Source organism: Grus americana, chromosome 1 (assembly GCF_028858705.1).
Source record: "Grus americana isolate bGruAme1 chromosome 1, bGruAme1.mat, whole genome shotgun sequence".
Classification (NCBI taxonomy): Eukaryota; Metazoa; Chordata; class Aves; order Gruiformes; family Gruidae; genus Grus; species Grus americana.
This window is the reverse complement of record NC_072852.1, coordinates 210,477,314-210,495,239: the sequence shown is the minus strand read 5'-3', so window position 1 is coordinate 210,495,239 and position 17,926 is coordinate 210,477,314. Positions and strand designations below refer to the sequence as shown.

The 17,926-nt window shown below is 37.9% G+C and overlaps 1 protein-coding gene across 6 annotated transcripts in view; it reads right to left on the bottom strand.

The window, feature by feature from the left end:
• Positions 1 to 17,926, bottom strand: part of GRM5 (glutamate metabotropic receptor 5) — a 285,898-nt gene that overhangs the window by 11,706 nt on the left and 256,266 nt on the right. For 3 of the 6 annotated variants that reach the window (XM_054835006.1, XM_054834996.1, XM_054835017.1), the window contains exons 10-11: positions 5,257 to 5,352; positions 3,512 to 3,673 (exon numbers count right to left, since the gene is read on the bottom strand). The exons of 1 other annotated variant lie outside the window; for it this stretch is intronic. In XM_054835006.1, coding sequence (XP_054690981.1) covers positions 3,512 to 3,673; positions 5,257 to 5,352 — 258 coding nt within the window. The remainder of the gene's footprint in view (positions 1 to 3,511; positions 3,674 to 5,256; positions 5,353 to 17,926) is intronic. 2 more of the 6 variants (XM_054835043.1, XM_054835026.1) reach the window with 1 other exon arrangement.

Sequence of the window (17,926 nt, the reverse complement as noted above, 5' to 3'; positions counted from 1 at the left end):
TATTAACTCCTTTTTATCTACTTAGGTGTTAAAAAAAAATGTTCCCCTCCCCTTACACGTGAGATTTTTTTACTGTCTTGAATAGATTACTTTGTCCTTTGTTTTGGTTAAGGTAGCAGAAGTTTTGTTTCAGCATTTCTTGCTCTGTGGTACGATTATCTGTGAAATGGTGCATAGCTCTGCCACCAGGGTTTCGTTAGTCAGATGCTATTAAAGCAAATGTGTTTTGTGAAGTCCTTCAAAATACAGAAGAAATTAAAATCAGGAAGAGGAATTGACAGTCACAGCAGCTGAAACCGCTGATATTTTAGCAAGGGTGCTATTCTCATTAATTACCTGCAGTTGCTAAAATTAATTATGATGATGAGCACCTAGGGACTAGTATTGGGACAGTTACTGAAAGCATATGTAATTTGAAAATAAGTTACTTACTTATTCTCTCGTTAATAGCTTTAAATCAAATAGGAAAAACAATTTAAAATGATGGAATTTATTATTTCCTAAGAAAGCTTAGAATGTTTAGCTACATAATATTATTATTCACCAGTGGCAACTGGAATACAAGGGGAATCAATAGAGATTAATAAAAAAATTTAAGGCAATTTTTGTTCTCTAACACATACCAATATTGGTATCTGATTCCAAATTTGAAATGATACAACTGAAAAAAGATACTGGACAATAACTTGATGGAGACCTGTATGATCTCTTTGCAACCTGTCCTCACATGAATATAATAAGGAACAATTTCAAATTCTTTAATTTTTAAGTCCATGCATGAATGTTCATATTTCAGAAGACTGGTCTAAATTTTACTGAGCAGCAAAGTCATGCTTAGATGTTTCAATGGCTGGAGTGTTGCATTCAAATTTAAAGCAATATATTGTTTTTTAAGAAGATGACGTAGTTTATTTATTGCTCCAACATTGCGCAGACCAAGCCTGTTTCTTAAGGGCAGTCTTCTCCTGTCTTTAAGGGAGAAGTCCTTCTGTCTTATCCACAGAAGCAGCTGGCAATGGTAAGCAGGATAAACTTCTGTACTTAGTCCATGGAACTTTCTGCCAAGGAGAACTCTTGTTATTCAAAATAAATAGTAAGAAGCTGTTGCCCTCTTAGAGTCCTCTGCTGAAACCTTATTAAAGACTCAATGATATAATTACTCTGCCTGAAAAGGATTTGTGTACTACCTGTAGATTTAATTAAAAACTGACTCTTCATAAGGGGTGATCTGTGTGTGTTCCTGTGATGCAGGCAAGCACGGGCACGTGTATTTTGTTTCTCTAGTCTTGTCACTTGAGCCAATCTCAGATCAATATACATTTTGCTTGTAGTGACCCGGGTTCTTCATCCCTGGGAGAATGCAAGTGCCTTACAACATGCTAAAAACACTGAAATGAAGTAAGTGGTTGAAGTGATGAACTCTAGTATATCTGTATGAAGAAGTCATAGTTTCTTCTTCAGCTGTAGGACAATCTGGATGACTGGCTAAAACTGGATGCAGAACCTTAAGATGCTTAAACTAGGTCAGTTCTATGACTGTAATGGGTTATGCTGTTGGTATTCCTCTGATTTTAAATAGCTTTTAAGGAAATCTCTACACGCTTATGTAATTGTTTCCCTGGGAGAAAGCCAGTTCTGCCACACACAAATAGCCTGCTAGTGATATATCACTCAAGTCATTTAGCTTAATTTATTCCCATGTTGTTTGTTCTATGGAGATAAATAACAATGAGACACAAGAGAGGAATGATACAGGGAAAAAAATCACTGTGTCCTGTCCCGAGTTCTAGAAGTAAACAACATATTTTGCAATTATTTTGCAAACAGAGTTGTTTTCTGTTAACAATAGCAAGGGCGTTTATTTATATTACTCCACGAACTGTAGTCTGTTGATACCTCCTTTCCTCATGAAAATCACAGCTGACATTTACATGAATGACTTTAATGTATAAGGATGAAAGAAACTGCAAAGTGAGAGAGCGCTGACGGACAGAAACTTTGCCAATGACCTCCCAGCGCAGCCACCAGCGATGCTAATCCTGGCAGCTCTTTTGGCAGCATGCCTGGTTAGGACGGGAAATGAAGTGTCTGGTATCTGAATGAAACATTTCTAGGACGCCTATTATCGTGACCCAAAATGCAAAAATGATTTTGATACCAGATGTAGCTTCTTTCCCCTATTACTGTGACCTCATTGCAATTGTTAATTAAGGCAGCGAGTGCTGGGTTTCGCTTCTTGACCGAAAAATGTCACTTCAAGCACCTCTGAGGAAATCTCTGCTACACTGGAGCATCCTATGCACAGGATGGAGAGGGGACAATGCCAGCTCTTGAACTGTGATTTCTGCTTCCTGATGCACAAAGCTTGGAGATGCTTTCAACATTGCTTAGTCAACATGGTTTTGGGTTTTTCTATTTTTTTCATTGATAGTTTGCTAAAGGTATGAAATGGAATCTGGGAAAAATAGGAACCATCAGCTTACCTGACCCTGAGATCAGGAGCACAAGCAATACACAAGGAAAAAAAAAAAAAAAGATAAAAAAAAAAATATTTAAGTCTCCCAGTTGTATCTCCAGAGTCAAGGGTTCATTTGAATTCTACTCTCTGCAAAGAGCATACAATAGGAGGAATTTCAGGTGTTTAATATGCCTGATAAATAATTACAGAGGTATTTATGCACTTGGGACTTAGCAGCAGAAAAATTAGTCTTGTGAATTATTAAGCAGTTTCTTATTTGGTGCATTTATTCAAATCAGAAATGCAAAAAACCCAAAAAAACAACAACAACAAAAAAACCCCTTGTGATGCCTGCTTTATGAAAGTCTCAGAAAATATCCCATTCCATAGGTGATCTTATCAGGTATGTGTGAGTGATGGTCACAGGTGATGCAGGATGTAGTAACTTCTTTTAATCAGAAATAGCCTTACAAAGTATCACGTAGTGTCACATTACTGCTATTTTTATGTCACTTTTCATCTTGAAAACTCCCAAGCCATTTGTAAGATCATTATACAGAGATAGCTAGGCCCTCATGTGAAAAATATCCACACTAGGGCTGGAACACAAAAATAGTATTGCACGAGGGATTTGAGAACATGAGCTGAACAATACTGCCCAGTATGAAATTGCACAGCATTTTTTAGAGTGAAAGGATGGTTGTCAGTGGGATTTGGTCGGTATCATGGGACCTCTTCGTCCCGTGAGATGATGAGATTTTTTTTCATTAGTCACAAACAGTCAGACCCCTGCATCTGCCTTTTTCCATCTGCACTTGATCCCAGGGACTTCTAGCACTGGTCTGATACTTACTGAGACAGGAGAGTGGCACCTACTTTTCCCTTCTGCAACATCTACGTTCTCTCTGGGAGGTTCCCAGGCTATTCAGTGGCAACTCTACTTAGCTCATGAAATTTGACAAGGACCACTGGCCAGGACACTGTGGCTGGAGACAACAAAACACAGCCATCAAATGCGATTGCACTCTCTGTTAAGCAGCAGGTGTTCTTAACTGTTTGAGTAGGTCTTGCAGCTGACAGTCTTGCTGTGGAACTATTAGACTGACACAGTTTCCAGTCTTTTTGACTGTTAGGGCATCCTCTTTAACAGGAACCTTTTTCTCCTCTCTACTTGACTCAGATCGATTACAGTCTGGAATGCAAACAGATTCTTCACTGTGAAGATATAAAATATAAAAAAAAAAGAAGTTTTTCAAGTGTATAGATATGGCCAGGCAAAACAGAGCTGAATACTGTACAACAAAATACAGTTGCTTGACATTTACATGTACTTTTCTTCTCTTCAAAATTCTCTTATATACTGACTCCAAATTGATTTTAAATGAAGAATAAATATCACTGAAGGTAATGCAATGTAGGAAAAAAAAAAATCCAGACAACACACAGACAAGAAACAGAATCCCAGTTGACGAAAAATAAGTCATGTATATATTTTGCACAATACTCAGCGATGAATGTTCCTGGTGTTAGTTAAACAGCAGGAGTCCCCCAGGTGTGTGCTACGTGGTGTTATAGCCTTATGTACATGAGTGAATATTGTTGTACCCAAGGGGAACATAACACTGTGCAAGCGTTTCACTGAACACCCTCCTGCAATGATAAAATTCACCTGTGATGTGAAAAGTAAAGGAATAATTTGGTCATCCTGTGCTCTAAGGTTACTTTTACAAATACCTTACAGGAGTCAATAAGGAATGAGTAGATCTTTTAATAAATGGTAAACAAAATGCTTCTAGCTTGTAGTAGAATGTAACACAATGATACAATGCTTATTAAGAGTATTGTTTCATGAAAGATTTATAACCATCTGTGACACATGCGGCTTATTCATTTATTAATGGAGATGTCTGGAGAAATGGATTTTCTGTCCTATGGGAGAGTTCAACATTTGGAAATCTGACTGGACTCAAAAAAAGATGAATAGCTGAAATCTCCAAGTATTTCACAGAATTAAATAGTTTGAAATATTTCAATACAAAACCATCAAAATGGCCATATTGAAACAGTTCATCCCAGTAACACTGAAAAAATGTAGTATTTGATATTCATTAAGACTGTAACATTGGTGTGTAACATCATGCAATATATAATGGCCAAAACAAAATTGAAAATAAATTAATAATAAATTTAATGAAATTTAATAGATTTAATTAAATGGAGAATGTTATGAAAAAGATGTTCTGAATTATTTAAAATCTTTCCTTAAAACCACTGTAAAACTCAGTATTTTCCCACAAGATATTTTAATTGAGAACTGACATTTTCATGTTGAAAATGTTTTCATCAATCAGTTTTTCTCTGCTCTTTCTAAAAGCTCTTTTGATTAGACCTAATGTAACCTCTAATATGTAGCGGGACCACCGTTCCAGAGGAGTTCTGGAGCTGCTTAGTCCAAGTTTGACTGCTGTCTCTCTTCATCTGCTCTACTGGCTTACTAAGTCAGGTGTAAGGTTTCTCCTCCCCAAAGCACCATATTACAACAACATCACACAGGACACGTGGTTTGGATCACTCAAATGAACATGGTGCAGGTTTTTTGGGTGGTCAGATGGAACATAGAAATCAGCAGTGGCCACGTGTTTTCTTTTTTTTTTTTTTTTTTCTTTTTCTTTTCTAAACATACTATATGGGATGCACAGGAATTACAGACAGAGGATCTGGCCTGGCATTGTCCCAGGGCTGCTCCTCTTGTTCACAGACATATCACACTGCCCTAAGGCCACTTGCTGTATGCTTACCTGGTCATTGTAGCTCTCCCACCATTCCCCATACTCCCTTTTGGGGTGAAACACTCTATTTCCGACTTGTGCGGGGCCAGTCTCCTGCCTTTGTACCTAATAAATCACGACAACAACAGGAGCAAACAGAAAGAAGTGATTGTGTGCTCAGCTTTCTGTGACAGCTGCTGTGCAAAGGGCCATGCACATGAATGCTACCGTGGCAGTGGTGGGGCATAGTGCAAAGCGGCCGTGGGAGCAGTGGAATAACTGCATAAAACCCCAGACCTGTGCTAAAGCAAACAGGGCTATGCAGGAGAGGTGGTCAACATTTTCTTTTTTTTCGTATATATATATATATACAGGAAAAGCTAAAAAATTATACAGAATAAATATCATGCTAAACTTTTGTCTTTAATATTTTTTGGAATTAGACCAAAATGTTTGGCTAAACAGTTTAAGGGAAACACCACCTAAATTAAGAATCAGTGAAAAATCAGCTGGTGGCCACGTTCTCAATCCTAACTTAATCTTTTCTCTGATCCTCCGTCTTTGTAACATTTGACATGTTCCTCTGCTTGTCAAAGCAAGCACCGGTGTAGTTGATTGCTTGGGTAAAATTTGGGTGGGCTCACAGTTCATGTCATGAATGGGTCTTTCTCCATTTGCAATAAAAGGAGACTTGCTGAGATGTAGACATAAAGTCTAGTGAAATCAATGCCAATCCTAGAGCGCAGTGCAGTACTATGAATGTTTTACATACCATACCTTGTACTTGGATGAAAAATTCACTTGGATAAACAGTTTAATACTCAAGGATCTAATTAATCCCTGGACAGGATTTCAGGATAAGACCTCATCACCATTTAGTCTCTGAGCATTTGACTGGGATGTGAGCGTTGAAGAGGTCTAATGCTGGCTCTCTTCCCAGTGGTGACTTTCACCCTAATTGTACAAATTCTTGTGCTAGGTGTTACAATACCTGTTTAAATGCTTTAATAAAAATTGGGCAAAATGCCTGCAGATGTCTTCTCAAAGAGTTGTTTGTGAGATCCCACTCCCACGTGCTATGAGCTGCATTGTGGGTAGTTACACTTATGTGGGGAAGCCTGTACCTTTTAATACTGCTAACATTACAGGATAGATGACTTATTGCTTGTCCATTAACCTGATCTAGATAGAAAAAGGTACCTTGAAGACAACAACCCTGTAAAAGAGAAATAACCTAAGTACACACAAAGTCTGGCTAAACTTTGGATGCAGTTGTAGCAGATCCTCAAAGGTGGTGTATATTGCATAAATAACTGAGGAAGAAGCTTAGTGAACCTGAGAGTGAACCTGAGACAGTAAAATGACATGTGCTCAGTGCAGAGAAGTCCTTTTGTTTACAAATTATAATCTTACTGAAAGGAGGAACAACAGGAGCTTTGCGGACTGGCTACCAAGGGGTTTAAGGCAATCCATAGTGTGGTATATGCAGTGCTCCCAGATAGGCATGAAGCTCACGCAGGACACATACATATTAAATGGAAGTTGATTCCTAGAGCAGAGGAAAAAGTGGAGGGGCTTAGAAAGTAGATAAATTCACTGAAAAATACAAAGGAAGTCAAACTGGATCATACAAATTCAATTACAGTAGCCAGAGAGTAAGAACAAAGAGAAAAGAATGTGTAGAAACTTCACAGGAAAGAAAAGGAAATAAAGTTGAGGTGAAAGTGTTAGACATCAAAGAAAGTAGAGTTTAGGAAGAGCAGGAAGACATACAGTTACATTTAGACTTGATAACCAAAAGAGGTACTCTGTGCCCAACAAGACACAAGGAGAAAAACTCAAGACTAAGAGAAGGAATTTGGAGACTTTCAATGCTCACAAGCTGAATACTAAAAAGTAGCCAGCAGAAGGAAACAAGAGGTAAGTGTCCTTGGTAACTCCATCCTGAAGATACCCTCGTTGCATATGACCCAGATAAAGAAACTCCCCAAATTGCCCATTCCCCAGTCATTAGCATAAATTTCACTTCTGTGAAAGTCAGCAGAGAGGCTGCTATGAATCTCTCAAGTTTTTCCATCCACTCAAGAGCAAATTACACCATCAGAAATAGTGTGTTGTCACAGAATGTCTCAAAGCATTGAACCGTAGTAACTACTCCACTGCCATTCATTGAGGGCTAAATATCCATGTAATTATGAAAACAGTGACCAAACGCTAATGAACCCTCCTAGCATGGAAACTGCATCTAACAGTGCATGGAAGCTGCAAAGTTCTTTGGGTGCCCATTGTGGAAAGGCACACCAGAGGTTCTGTGTAAAAAGGGTTTTCAGCTTTCAGAGCAGATAAAGGACACGATTTTGCCTCACAATGTCTTGCATTAGAAAAATGTCCCCTTCGTGGTTGTTAAAACAAAGGATTGCTTTAAAAGATTTAATCTGAGGAAAGAAAAAAACCTGAAACATTTCTTTGTAGTTGTCATAATAAGTGCTAATGTAAAAATTAATTTGGCATTTCAGCTGGTGTATGGAGGAGGCATAAAACACTCCGGTGTGAGCAGTACTTGCAAGAATAGATTTATTTTCTCAGGGTCAATTCCAGGACTACGTATTGGTTAGAAAATAGAGAGAAGACTTTGCTTCTGTGCTGAAAGGCAGCTACTAAATTCTGTTGAAGGATTTAAAAGATTTTGGGTAATTTTTAGTGTTTCTTTGAGGTCTTTGGGTGTGGCATTATGGGCTGTGTAATTTTTTTGCACAGGGGTGAGTTGTCTTAAGAACAAATGCTTAATGATACATACTAATATGTTTTATAAGTGTTGATCAGTGGCAGGAAATTTGGGAAGTAATTCCCAGTAATTCAGTCACTGTGGTGGTTATCCATATGCCAAATAATTGTCACATCACTATCTTCCACAGCAGTGCTCTGCACTCTCCAGAGGGGATCAGTAGAGAGAAAGAGATTTACTCCTGGGCTGAGAGAAACCATGTCTGTACTGCCTTGGCTTTTAGCGAACTCAATGTACATATACTACATGGCAGGAAACACCAATGTGACTGCTCGGGTTTAAAGGACTATTAGACCTTTTCCTTGCCTTCTTCACCTTCCAACAAAACTCCTCTTGTAGGTCAAAATTAATGGATGCTGTGAAAATAAAGGGAGAATATAGATATCACCATGCTGAATGAGACCAAGTCATCCACTACAAGTCTGTAGAAACTGGGTTTTGATCTCTTAATGTGCAGATTGCTAATCTTTTTTTTTTTTTTTTTTTCCAGTGAAAGTGTGGGCCCCTGTACTGACAAGAGTTGATGGTCTTTAGATATGGATGTTATTAGACTATGCCTACATCTTAGAACCAGGTGCTGGCATCCTGGTAGTGGTCCTGACTTCATGTTAGAGTGACACCCAGGTGTGCTCATGAACCCTTCTGCCCCTGCTCTCTCGTGGTTTCCATGCAGAGGGTCTTGGATGCCTTGACCAGCAGTCCCTTCCATGTGGTAGTACATCCCCTATCTGGAGGATGTTGGCAGCCCAGACCTAGAAGATGTGCCATAGCACACATTCGGTATAGTTTGGTCAAAGACTTAGTGACATCCTTGAAAAATAGTCCATGGGTAGAATGTGGGCAGTAGTACACAGATTCTTTTAAAATGTCCACGCTACACCAATTGAGAAAGACTACCCAAAAGACAAGTGCTTGCAATAGCAAAAAGTAGTTTCAGATAGTGTGTCCTCTGAAAAAATATATCCCAGTGACTAGAAACTGGCTTTTACTCTTAGACATAAGATTTTTTTCTCTCTCCTTTTTCAGTGAAAAGAAAAAAGTTTAACTAACTAAAAGATATGTCAGAATATCTTTGATTATTTTTTTTTTAATGAAATGCAAAGCAAAGGTAATTTGCTGTGTAGGAGATGGAGAGCTGTCATCAATCCATATTTCAAATGCAATCTCATACTGCCATGCAGAAATATTATTAATTATTGAGCACCAAATGGATGCTTGGCACTGTTCAGACCCAGAGGAGAAGAGTAGCTCTAATCAACATGCTTTTTCTACTTCAAGGTGGGAGCAGCATCCTGATGAAACTGTGCCTAGGAGGGTGGAAAAAGTAATGTTTCCACAGGAACACTCAAGAGGAGAGAGGTTGTTCAGCCAAATCACTTTGTAGGGCAATGGCTAATTGTGTACTGGGGACTTAAGTTCAGCATTGCAGTGACTAATTCCTAAGGTCCTTGTAAGTTAATGGGATTCAAATTTTTGGAGATACTGAAAATTTTCCGCACAAGTTAACAATAATCAAAGCACATAATATTTGTTATTTCAACCACAAACCTCTCATTTTGGCTATTTTGGAATAAACCTGAAGCAAGAAATTTTTTTAAAGCTCTGAAAGGCAACATTAACAGCGAAGAGGAGAAGGGAGGACAGGGGATTCAGAAAGCTTTAACAGTCTGTTGATGAAATATTGTCTCTTTGCTTTCCATCACTTTTATGGAGCCTTTTCAATGTGCTTATGCCTGGAACTTGAACAGGTTGCTGAATGTTACAAAGCCATCCACTTTTTCAGGCCCATTTATATATTTTAATTGTCAGATCTTACATACAAGTAGTATTTTTCACCAGCAGTATTATTATGTCTTGATATTAAGAAATGATGAAGAACCTGCATTTCAAGGCAGTGGAGTTGGGGCTGACCTTTAGACTAGATAAGACAATGTATCTATGAAGATTTCTTTATAAATGATAAAGAACGAACTATGAAGAATAATTAGTTTTGTTACTATAGAGGCTGCTTTGAGCTACAAACATATTGTGTTCTTTACAATCAGTTCTGCAAGGTTGGTCATGCTGTCTTGACATTGCATCACGTTGCACTGAATACTTTTAAAGGGGTCTCAGCTTATTGTGTGACATTTCCCATTTATACAATGTCTAAAATAAGTTATAAATTATTAAGCATGGCACAGTTTGTTCCATTTAAAAAGTCAGCATATAAATATTGTTTGCTTAATAGCACAATTTCAACAAGCAAAATTACTTTAAAGCCAAACTCACAGTATATTTTTTTTCAGGTGCGGTATCATCGATTTCTTTTTCTTTTTTTTTTTCCCCCAGCTTATTCTAATTAAGCAATCACATGTAATTGCAGCTGGTGAATTAAAATGACATTTTTGATGGAATGCTATACAAAGCATTATACTGGCTCAAGGGAAGATTAGACTAATAGCAAAATACTACTAGTATGTTTATTTACCCTCTTCCAGAAAGAGGATTTCTGAAATGTTGGACAAACCATTGTACAGGATTTTTTGTACACAAGACTTCTTGTTCTACCCGTTCTATTCACAATGCTGAACTTCTGTCCTCTCTTCTTCAGGTATATATAGCTACAGATGTCATAGGAAGGTCTCATTATTTTATTCATTATTTCCTTCATTATGTTGTAAAGGGAAGCTTCACGTCATTTGCTCTGAAGCATTTTAAATGTTAGAAACTTCTCTACGTTTGTGAAATGGATGGATGGGGGCCTACTTTTCTGCGACTGACTTTGGCTTTGAGTTTAACGTGACATTTTTCAATTTTGCTGACTTAAAAGAGAGAAGTTTCTTTTCTTCCCATGCTTTTTATTACTTGCATCTGTTATTGTATCCTGTATATTTAATATATTAACTCGCTTTTATTTTCTAATTTTTTGCATCTTTAGTGCTTGTTTATTAGATTTTTAACCTTTCTTTTTCTTCTACCTCATTATTGGATAGTGGACTGTAAAATGACTTAATTTTTTAGGGACGATGTATAATTGTGTTATAAGTCATCAACTGGCAGCAAACCGGATAATCACTGCAATATATAATGCTATAATCGAAACTACAGCAAATTAAAAGAGAGTTTTGTGTTTATGTATTTTAACAGACACCTGGCTTGAATTTTGGTTATTAAAAAAATGTGACTAAATGCAATTCTAAGCTGAAACTCCAGCTCTTCTACCAGTCCACATCAATTTCCACTATTCAAGAAGAAATAACATTATTTATAATTCGTATACAGGCATTTCCCTAGTGGCAGACTGGATCATGTCTTGTTTGGACCTTGGAAGGAAGGTGGATGTCCTTAGTTTTCTGTTTGTCAAATTAATTACAATGCCAGTTCATATCAAAATTTGCTCTGGAAAGAACCAGAATTTCCTTTGGTAGAAAGAGCTGTGCTCAGGTCAGACGGTAGTTTGCAACAGGATCTACATCAAGCCTGCCAATGGACGTGAGACCAGCTGCATGGCTTGTCTGGGTGCTCTTCAGTATGACTGTTAAGGACAGTATTGATATAGTGTATGGTGACATTTATTTGTCACCAGAATTTTGGGGCACAGGTTTGAAGAAAAAAAAGGTAAAAGGGGTAGGGATTACTGTTAAAAAATAGAAAACTCTTCCTCAGCTCTTTCTTCCCCTAAAAATAATATCAAGCTGCTGGGTCTCATCTTCACTGTTCTTTTCTTTTTTTCTGTAGTACGCTTACAAGACTGCATTTTGCAATCTAGAGAATATTTGTATAAGAGAAGGCAGGGAACTGTTTACAATGTGATTTAATTTGTACAGTTCAGCTATGATATTTGGTTCAAAATGATGGGGACACCGTCTTAATAATATAAATATTTACAAAACTTAGGCTTCAATATATGTGCTCAGGTAATGCAGACAAACAATTTATATCAATCAATCAGTATTTTAATTAAATTTGAGTTGAGGGGAAAATTCAAAACAACACCACTAGCACTGCACACAAATTAAAAATCATTGTAATCAGGATATTCAAGAATATCAATTCATTATACAGATGGAATGTTTTAGCAGCAATTTATCAAAATCTTTCCGACCTAATACCTTTCACTGAGTTTCATAAAATGTTCTTCAGTCACTTCGCAATATTTGAAGTTTAATTAATCACAGTGTCAAGCTTGTCCAAAAGACACCAGGACTAATTTATTTACGGCAAAATGAAGGACTGAAGCCATTCAGTAATCTCACAATCTAAATTTTTGTAGCCTATTAGATTAAAATAGCTCTGAATGATCCATTTGGGAACTGTTTCATTAATAAATGAAGACTAATCAGTCAAAAGGATAATGACTCCCTTCGAAGAGTCAAAGATTTTTTTCCTGCATGCATCAAAATTATTTTCTAGCAAGGCTATGAAGCAAACATATAATATCTAGTTGTATCATTATGACTAGATTTTGGTTTTGAAATAAAAGTAATAACCTTTGAGCCAAACCTTCACCTCATGTAAATTGTTACCTGCTCTAATGATATTAGGTCATGTAAGAAGCTTACCTCTCACTTTTTTGCCATTGTCTCATAGTACAAAGCCATCTAAGCACTTTCGTGCAATTTGTAATTGATGGTCACCTTAAACAGCATCTGTAGAAATTAACTTTTTTGGGGGTACACGATGATTTCTCAATGGCATCTTTTGCCTTCCGGTAATCTCTGGTCCTGTTTTGTGCAGCACTTTCACTTTTCAGGTTCCACTGGGATTTCTTGCACTGAGATGAGCAATGGCTAAAAGCCGGTTACTGCTACAGTCCAAGGATGGTGCAAGTCATTTCTAAAATGTAACTTCTTAAGCATTAGTTCTCCTGGTTCACATTCTTCAATAATCTCCTGGTTAGTTCTCCATACACACAAGAGTTGATTTAAATAACTAAAAGTCACCAATAAGTTATGTGTCTATCCTATAAAACTTCAGGATATCAAATAATGTCCTTTTTTTTTTTTTTTTCTCTGTAGCTAAATAAAACCAGAACTGTAAAGGTCTTTTAATGTAAAGATAATAATAAAAGCCTGGTGGATGGAGCACTTGTGGGGTACAAGAGACCCAGGCTGGAATCTCTCCTCTGCCATTGTCTGACGTTAACACTCATTGTTCTTTTCACCAGGCTAGAAAGCAGCTGTCTGCCTTTTCCAATCAGTGTTTGTTTTATACAAGCCAGAATGGCTCCAGTAGGAAAGCAGCCTGCGCTCGCATGACTGACAGGCTCTCCATACGAGAGGTCATACACCTGTCTTGGGCTCAGTGTTGTGAAGTGACAACCTCTTCTGTATTCAGTTTCACGTTTCTATGAGAAAACCAGTGCAACTACCTGAAGAAACTGCAGAACTAACCATTTTTGTGAAGCCCGTGGCTGTTATTGTATGGATTGGGAAAGTTGTGTTTTGCCTTGTTTTGCCAAGCAATGGACCTGAATGAGTGTTAATCTTTTAGTATACTGTACGACCAGTCAGATCACCAAGAGTCTCTCAGCCCTTTGGTTGTGAAAATTGTGAGCATAAGCCTATAACCCATGCCCTGACAAATCTGGTAAGTAAAAAGTTTTTACAAATTAGTTTGGAAGAGAAGCGTAGTGTTCTTTTATCGTCATTCAAAATGTGTCAAAGAAATTGTTCAAGCTGCATATAAATGAAGATAAAATTGGCACTTGTACTATAAGAAATGTGTCCCAATAGAATATGCTGTGGCAGAAACTCATGATCAGTATCTTTCTCAATGGGCGTACATGTGAGGAATGCGAACCAGCTTCAGCTTTCCACAAAACTCCCCCAGTTTTTCTTGTACTCTGTCTTCTTTACAGGACTGAAAGCTCAATGTCAAATAACAGCCCTGTTTCATCTCTCAGGCAACTTATCTTCCTGGTGCATAGGGAATTTGAATCTCTCACATTTACATCTGAAATCCTCATGCTGATAATGCACACATGTATTCTAAAAATATTTGATCACAGCTTGATGGCCATGGCTTCAAATTTATCATTTCTTTCAAGGATGTGGCTTTCAACTGGTCTAAATTCGATATCTGGGCAATGGGAATTGCGTGGATTGCATCCTGGAGCCCCTTGACATTGTGTGTGTAACAGCGGCAGAGGTTTATTCTGATGGGGATTCCCATTTGTCTGGAAACTCCATGTCTTCCTGGGGCTTTCCTAATAATTCAACGTAGCAGCAGTCAGACCTTGAAGGATTGTTGCAACAGCTAAGATTGCTCGGGTTAGTTCAAGCCTGAAATTTTCAGTTCACTTGTTTTTTCAGTGCTTTAAATGGATTTCAATCAGATTCATAATTAGAAGGAATGTTTAAAAAAGTTCCTGAGATAAAAAGGGTACATTGGTTGGAGAAATTTCAATTAAGGCTTCTGAAAAACTGATCTCAAGATTTTGATGCTAAGAGATGACGTGCTGGTGTGTGATATAATATTTAGACTGCAATATTTTTAAACCATGAATGGCAGCTTCTAGGCTGATCCAAGCATATTTGTCTTATTTTGTGGATCAAAATAGCTCCTATCTGAATTGCAGTGAAACAGATATAGTCAGTCATAAGGGGGAAAAAGAGAGAGAAGAGATAAGGGGGAAAACCAACTGTTCCTCGCACACACTGTGATGGTAGACACCTGTTTCCAAAATATTTCTTTATGGCACAGTTTGGGACTGTCTGATGTAAACACTAATTAGAGCCACTGGTGGTCCAGGGCTGAATCCAGTCCAGTGGAAAAATCTACCTTGCTTATCGTGCTTTTCTCATAGGAGACAGGGAATGGCATTTAACAGCATCTAAGCCAGGACACCTGAACGCTTTCTCTGATGCCTGTGCAAGGCAGGCACTCGGTCCCTCAGGCTGCTATAACTCTACCAGTGTAGTGCTTGAGAGGAAGCAAAAATGCCCCCCAAATGGCACCTGATTCATAGGTGGATGTGTGAGCATCTTTGTCTAAGTAAGGAAAACCAAAATGAATAGTGATTTATAGAGTAAAAATTCTGTGGTTCACCTGAGGGTGAGTGTTGGCTCACTGGAGCAAGGGATCCCCACTCCTGAATGAAAGCTGCCAGTCCTATCACTTCTGCAGGTGCGCACAGAGCAATGCTCAGTTCTGGAATCACACACTGGTAGACAAACTTCTTAAGAGGACAAGATAATACATTAAAAAACAAATGAGTAGTTCATTTTCTTTGACAGCTGCAGTTTATGTTTAATTATTTAGGAAATACGGCATCATGCAGTAAACCCAGATGGAATAAAGCATCACTGCCACACTGGGCTCTTAAGCTTTAATCTCAATGAGATTTGTTAGTTGCTGTGGATAAGTGTCTATGATAAGGTGCAGAAATCGATGTGCATCTTTTTTCTGTTGTCTAGTATTGTGCTGTTCACATCTGTATGGAAGAATTATGCACAGCACCACAAACATCCGATGTATCTTGAATATGGCTAACGTTATCTGACTTTGCTGGCGATGACTCTTTCCTCTTGAGTGATCATATCTACCTGCCTGGCTAACAGATTGAAAGTACTGCTCAGTCCTTTTGCTTAAATGAATAATTACTGTCAGCGATCCTAACTTATTTAGAAGATAATAATCTGTCTTGTATTGTTTCAAGAGAGTACTTTTCGCTTGTACTGGGCACCTACCAGCTTCTGTCCTTTGAGAATGTCGTGGAAGAAATCTGAATGACTCCTACATCATCATGGCAAAAATGGCCAACTGGCAGTTAAAAAACCCCTGCAGCTACCTAATTCCTTTTTTCTGCCTCTCGCTGTCACTGTAAATACAAATAAATGGGGAAGCATATGAATGATGTCTCTAATCTCCAAGCAGTAAGCTTGGAAAACAGTGTGTGTGTGTTTTGGGCCATTTAAAGACATGTTCCAGAAGAGATAACCACCTACAGTGGTTAAATTGCTGTGTGAAATACAGGGCTAAGATATTAGAAATGTAAAATAACTTTGGAACATCTGCTCTATTCTCCAGGCCAAGGTAGCATGACTGAGACCTTTTGGTGTGCAGTCCCAGCTAGAAATATCATAGTAGCAGCTCACATAGCAGAAATATATGGTCCTTATCTTACCTGGGATACAGCATTATCTGAGAATGAGAAGAGGATAAATTAGCCCTGTATTTTGGGCTCTTGCAAAAGGGCTGTGTAGCATATGTGATAATAGTTTCTGGGATGTTAAGGTAAGATTGGCTCAATTTACTTATGGCCTTCCTAGTCCCTGTGAAATTACCTGGTAAGATAGCTGGAAGCAGAAGGTCCAGACACCTCTTTACACAGGTTGTGTGGCTTTGACTCCAGCTATGTAGTGTTCAGCATTGTTCTTTGTGGTGTCACTTCTGATAATGTCTGGTTTGGTAGCCTTACTTTTATATGAGGGTAGAATATATTTTGATGTGTACTGCTGAATCACAATAGCCTACATGAAATTGTTTTCATTTCACTAGGTAATGAATAGTTTTACTCTCTCCCTCTACATATTTCAGTATGTGAAGATTCATTTCAACACATTCCACAGCTTGCCTGAGTTTTCTTAATTGAAGAACACCGTATGCAAAAAGTCATTTAGGACTCTAACAGATGCATTGCTTTATTTAGGCAAAAGCAGTCTTGTTATCTGTCATTTTGCAGCTGATGTGAAAGCTCTGAATGGAGCATTGGCATTATCTGTTTGACAATGATTTGATGCAATGCTACACTGTGCTATAAATTAGTGTCAGGAAGCAAAATGCTAATGATAGGGGCCCCTCTATGCACTGGTGACTTAAATAGCATGTTTCTTTAAAATTCAACAGTGACTCACTCTCTTTTAAATAAAACCCCTCTGAGCTATTTAAATAATGCCATGTAGCTCTAGTGCATATTTCCTTTGATTCTGAGTACTTCAGTGTTTACTTGAAGAACTATCCAAACAAGATTTTGAGCATTGTACTGAATAATACCTTGAAACATATTACTTTGTGCAACAAGATTTTTTTAAAGAAATGTTTGAATATCAAGTAAAATGGTCCGACTGTTTGCTCACAATCTACAGTGAGCAGAATTGAAGCTGAAAGTGGTTTTCTGTTCTTTCTTGGAGATGATATCAGACATAGGTGAAGTCCTGAGCAGCATTTTAAATTTACTCAGCAAATTTCGGGACTCTGTTTTGTTTTCTTGTATGCAACCAAATAGGCATTGATTAGAGAGAATTCCCCATGATGGATGGAATGAATTTGCTCTTGGATTCCCAAATCCTTCAGGCACACACTGACTGAGCACTGCTAAACTCACTGGCACCATCACAGTTTAAGCAGCTGAGGATTCAGACACATGCATTTCGGAGTGTCGTCTTTGTTGCAGTTTTAAGTGTCGATGAACATTGCAGATGACATAAAAGTTTTTCTTCAGGTTTCAAATGAAATGCTGTAGTTCTTTATATCTAGGCAAATACATCAATATATTAGCTTTGTGCTGCTTTTTTCATTGCTACACACACATATTGGGCACTCTCAATGCTCTTCAGGAATGAAGACATTTCCAAGACAGTGATACTGAAAAAGAAGTCACTGCCGATAATGATCTATTATATTCTGCTGATAACTCTCTACCACAGATGTTATTTACACATTGAGGGATATAAAGAAATGGAAACAGAGGCCTCAAAAAGAAGAAAATACACCTTGTCTTTTAGGATATTTAATAGCAGGGTACAGTCCTTACTTTTCAGAACAAAACAAAGATTTTTAGAGCAATATCTTTCAAAACTGGGCCTTAACAGATGACTAACAAATCCTTCCCAAGTCCAAGATCTTCCCATCATCTATAACTTCATCTTGTTCAGTAAAAAAGTTGTGAGATTGCAAATGAGCTCTGCAGCATGAGGGAAAATAATAATG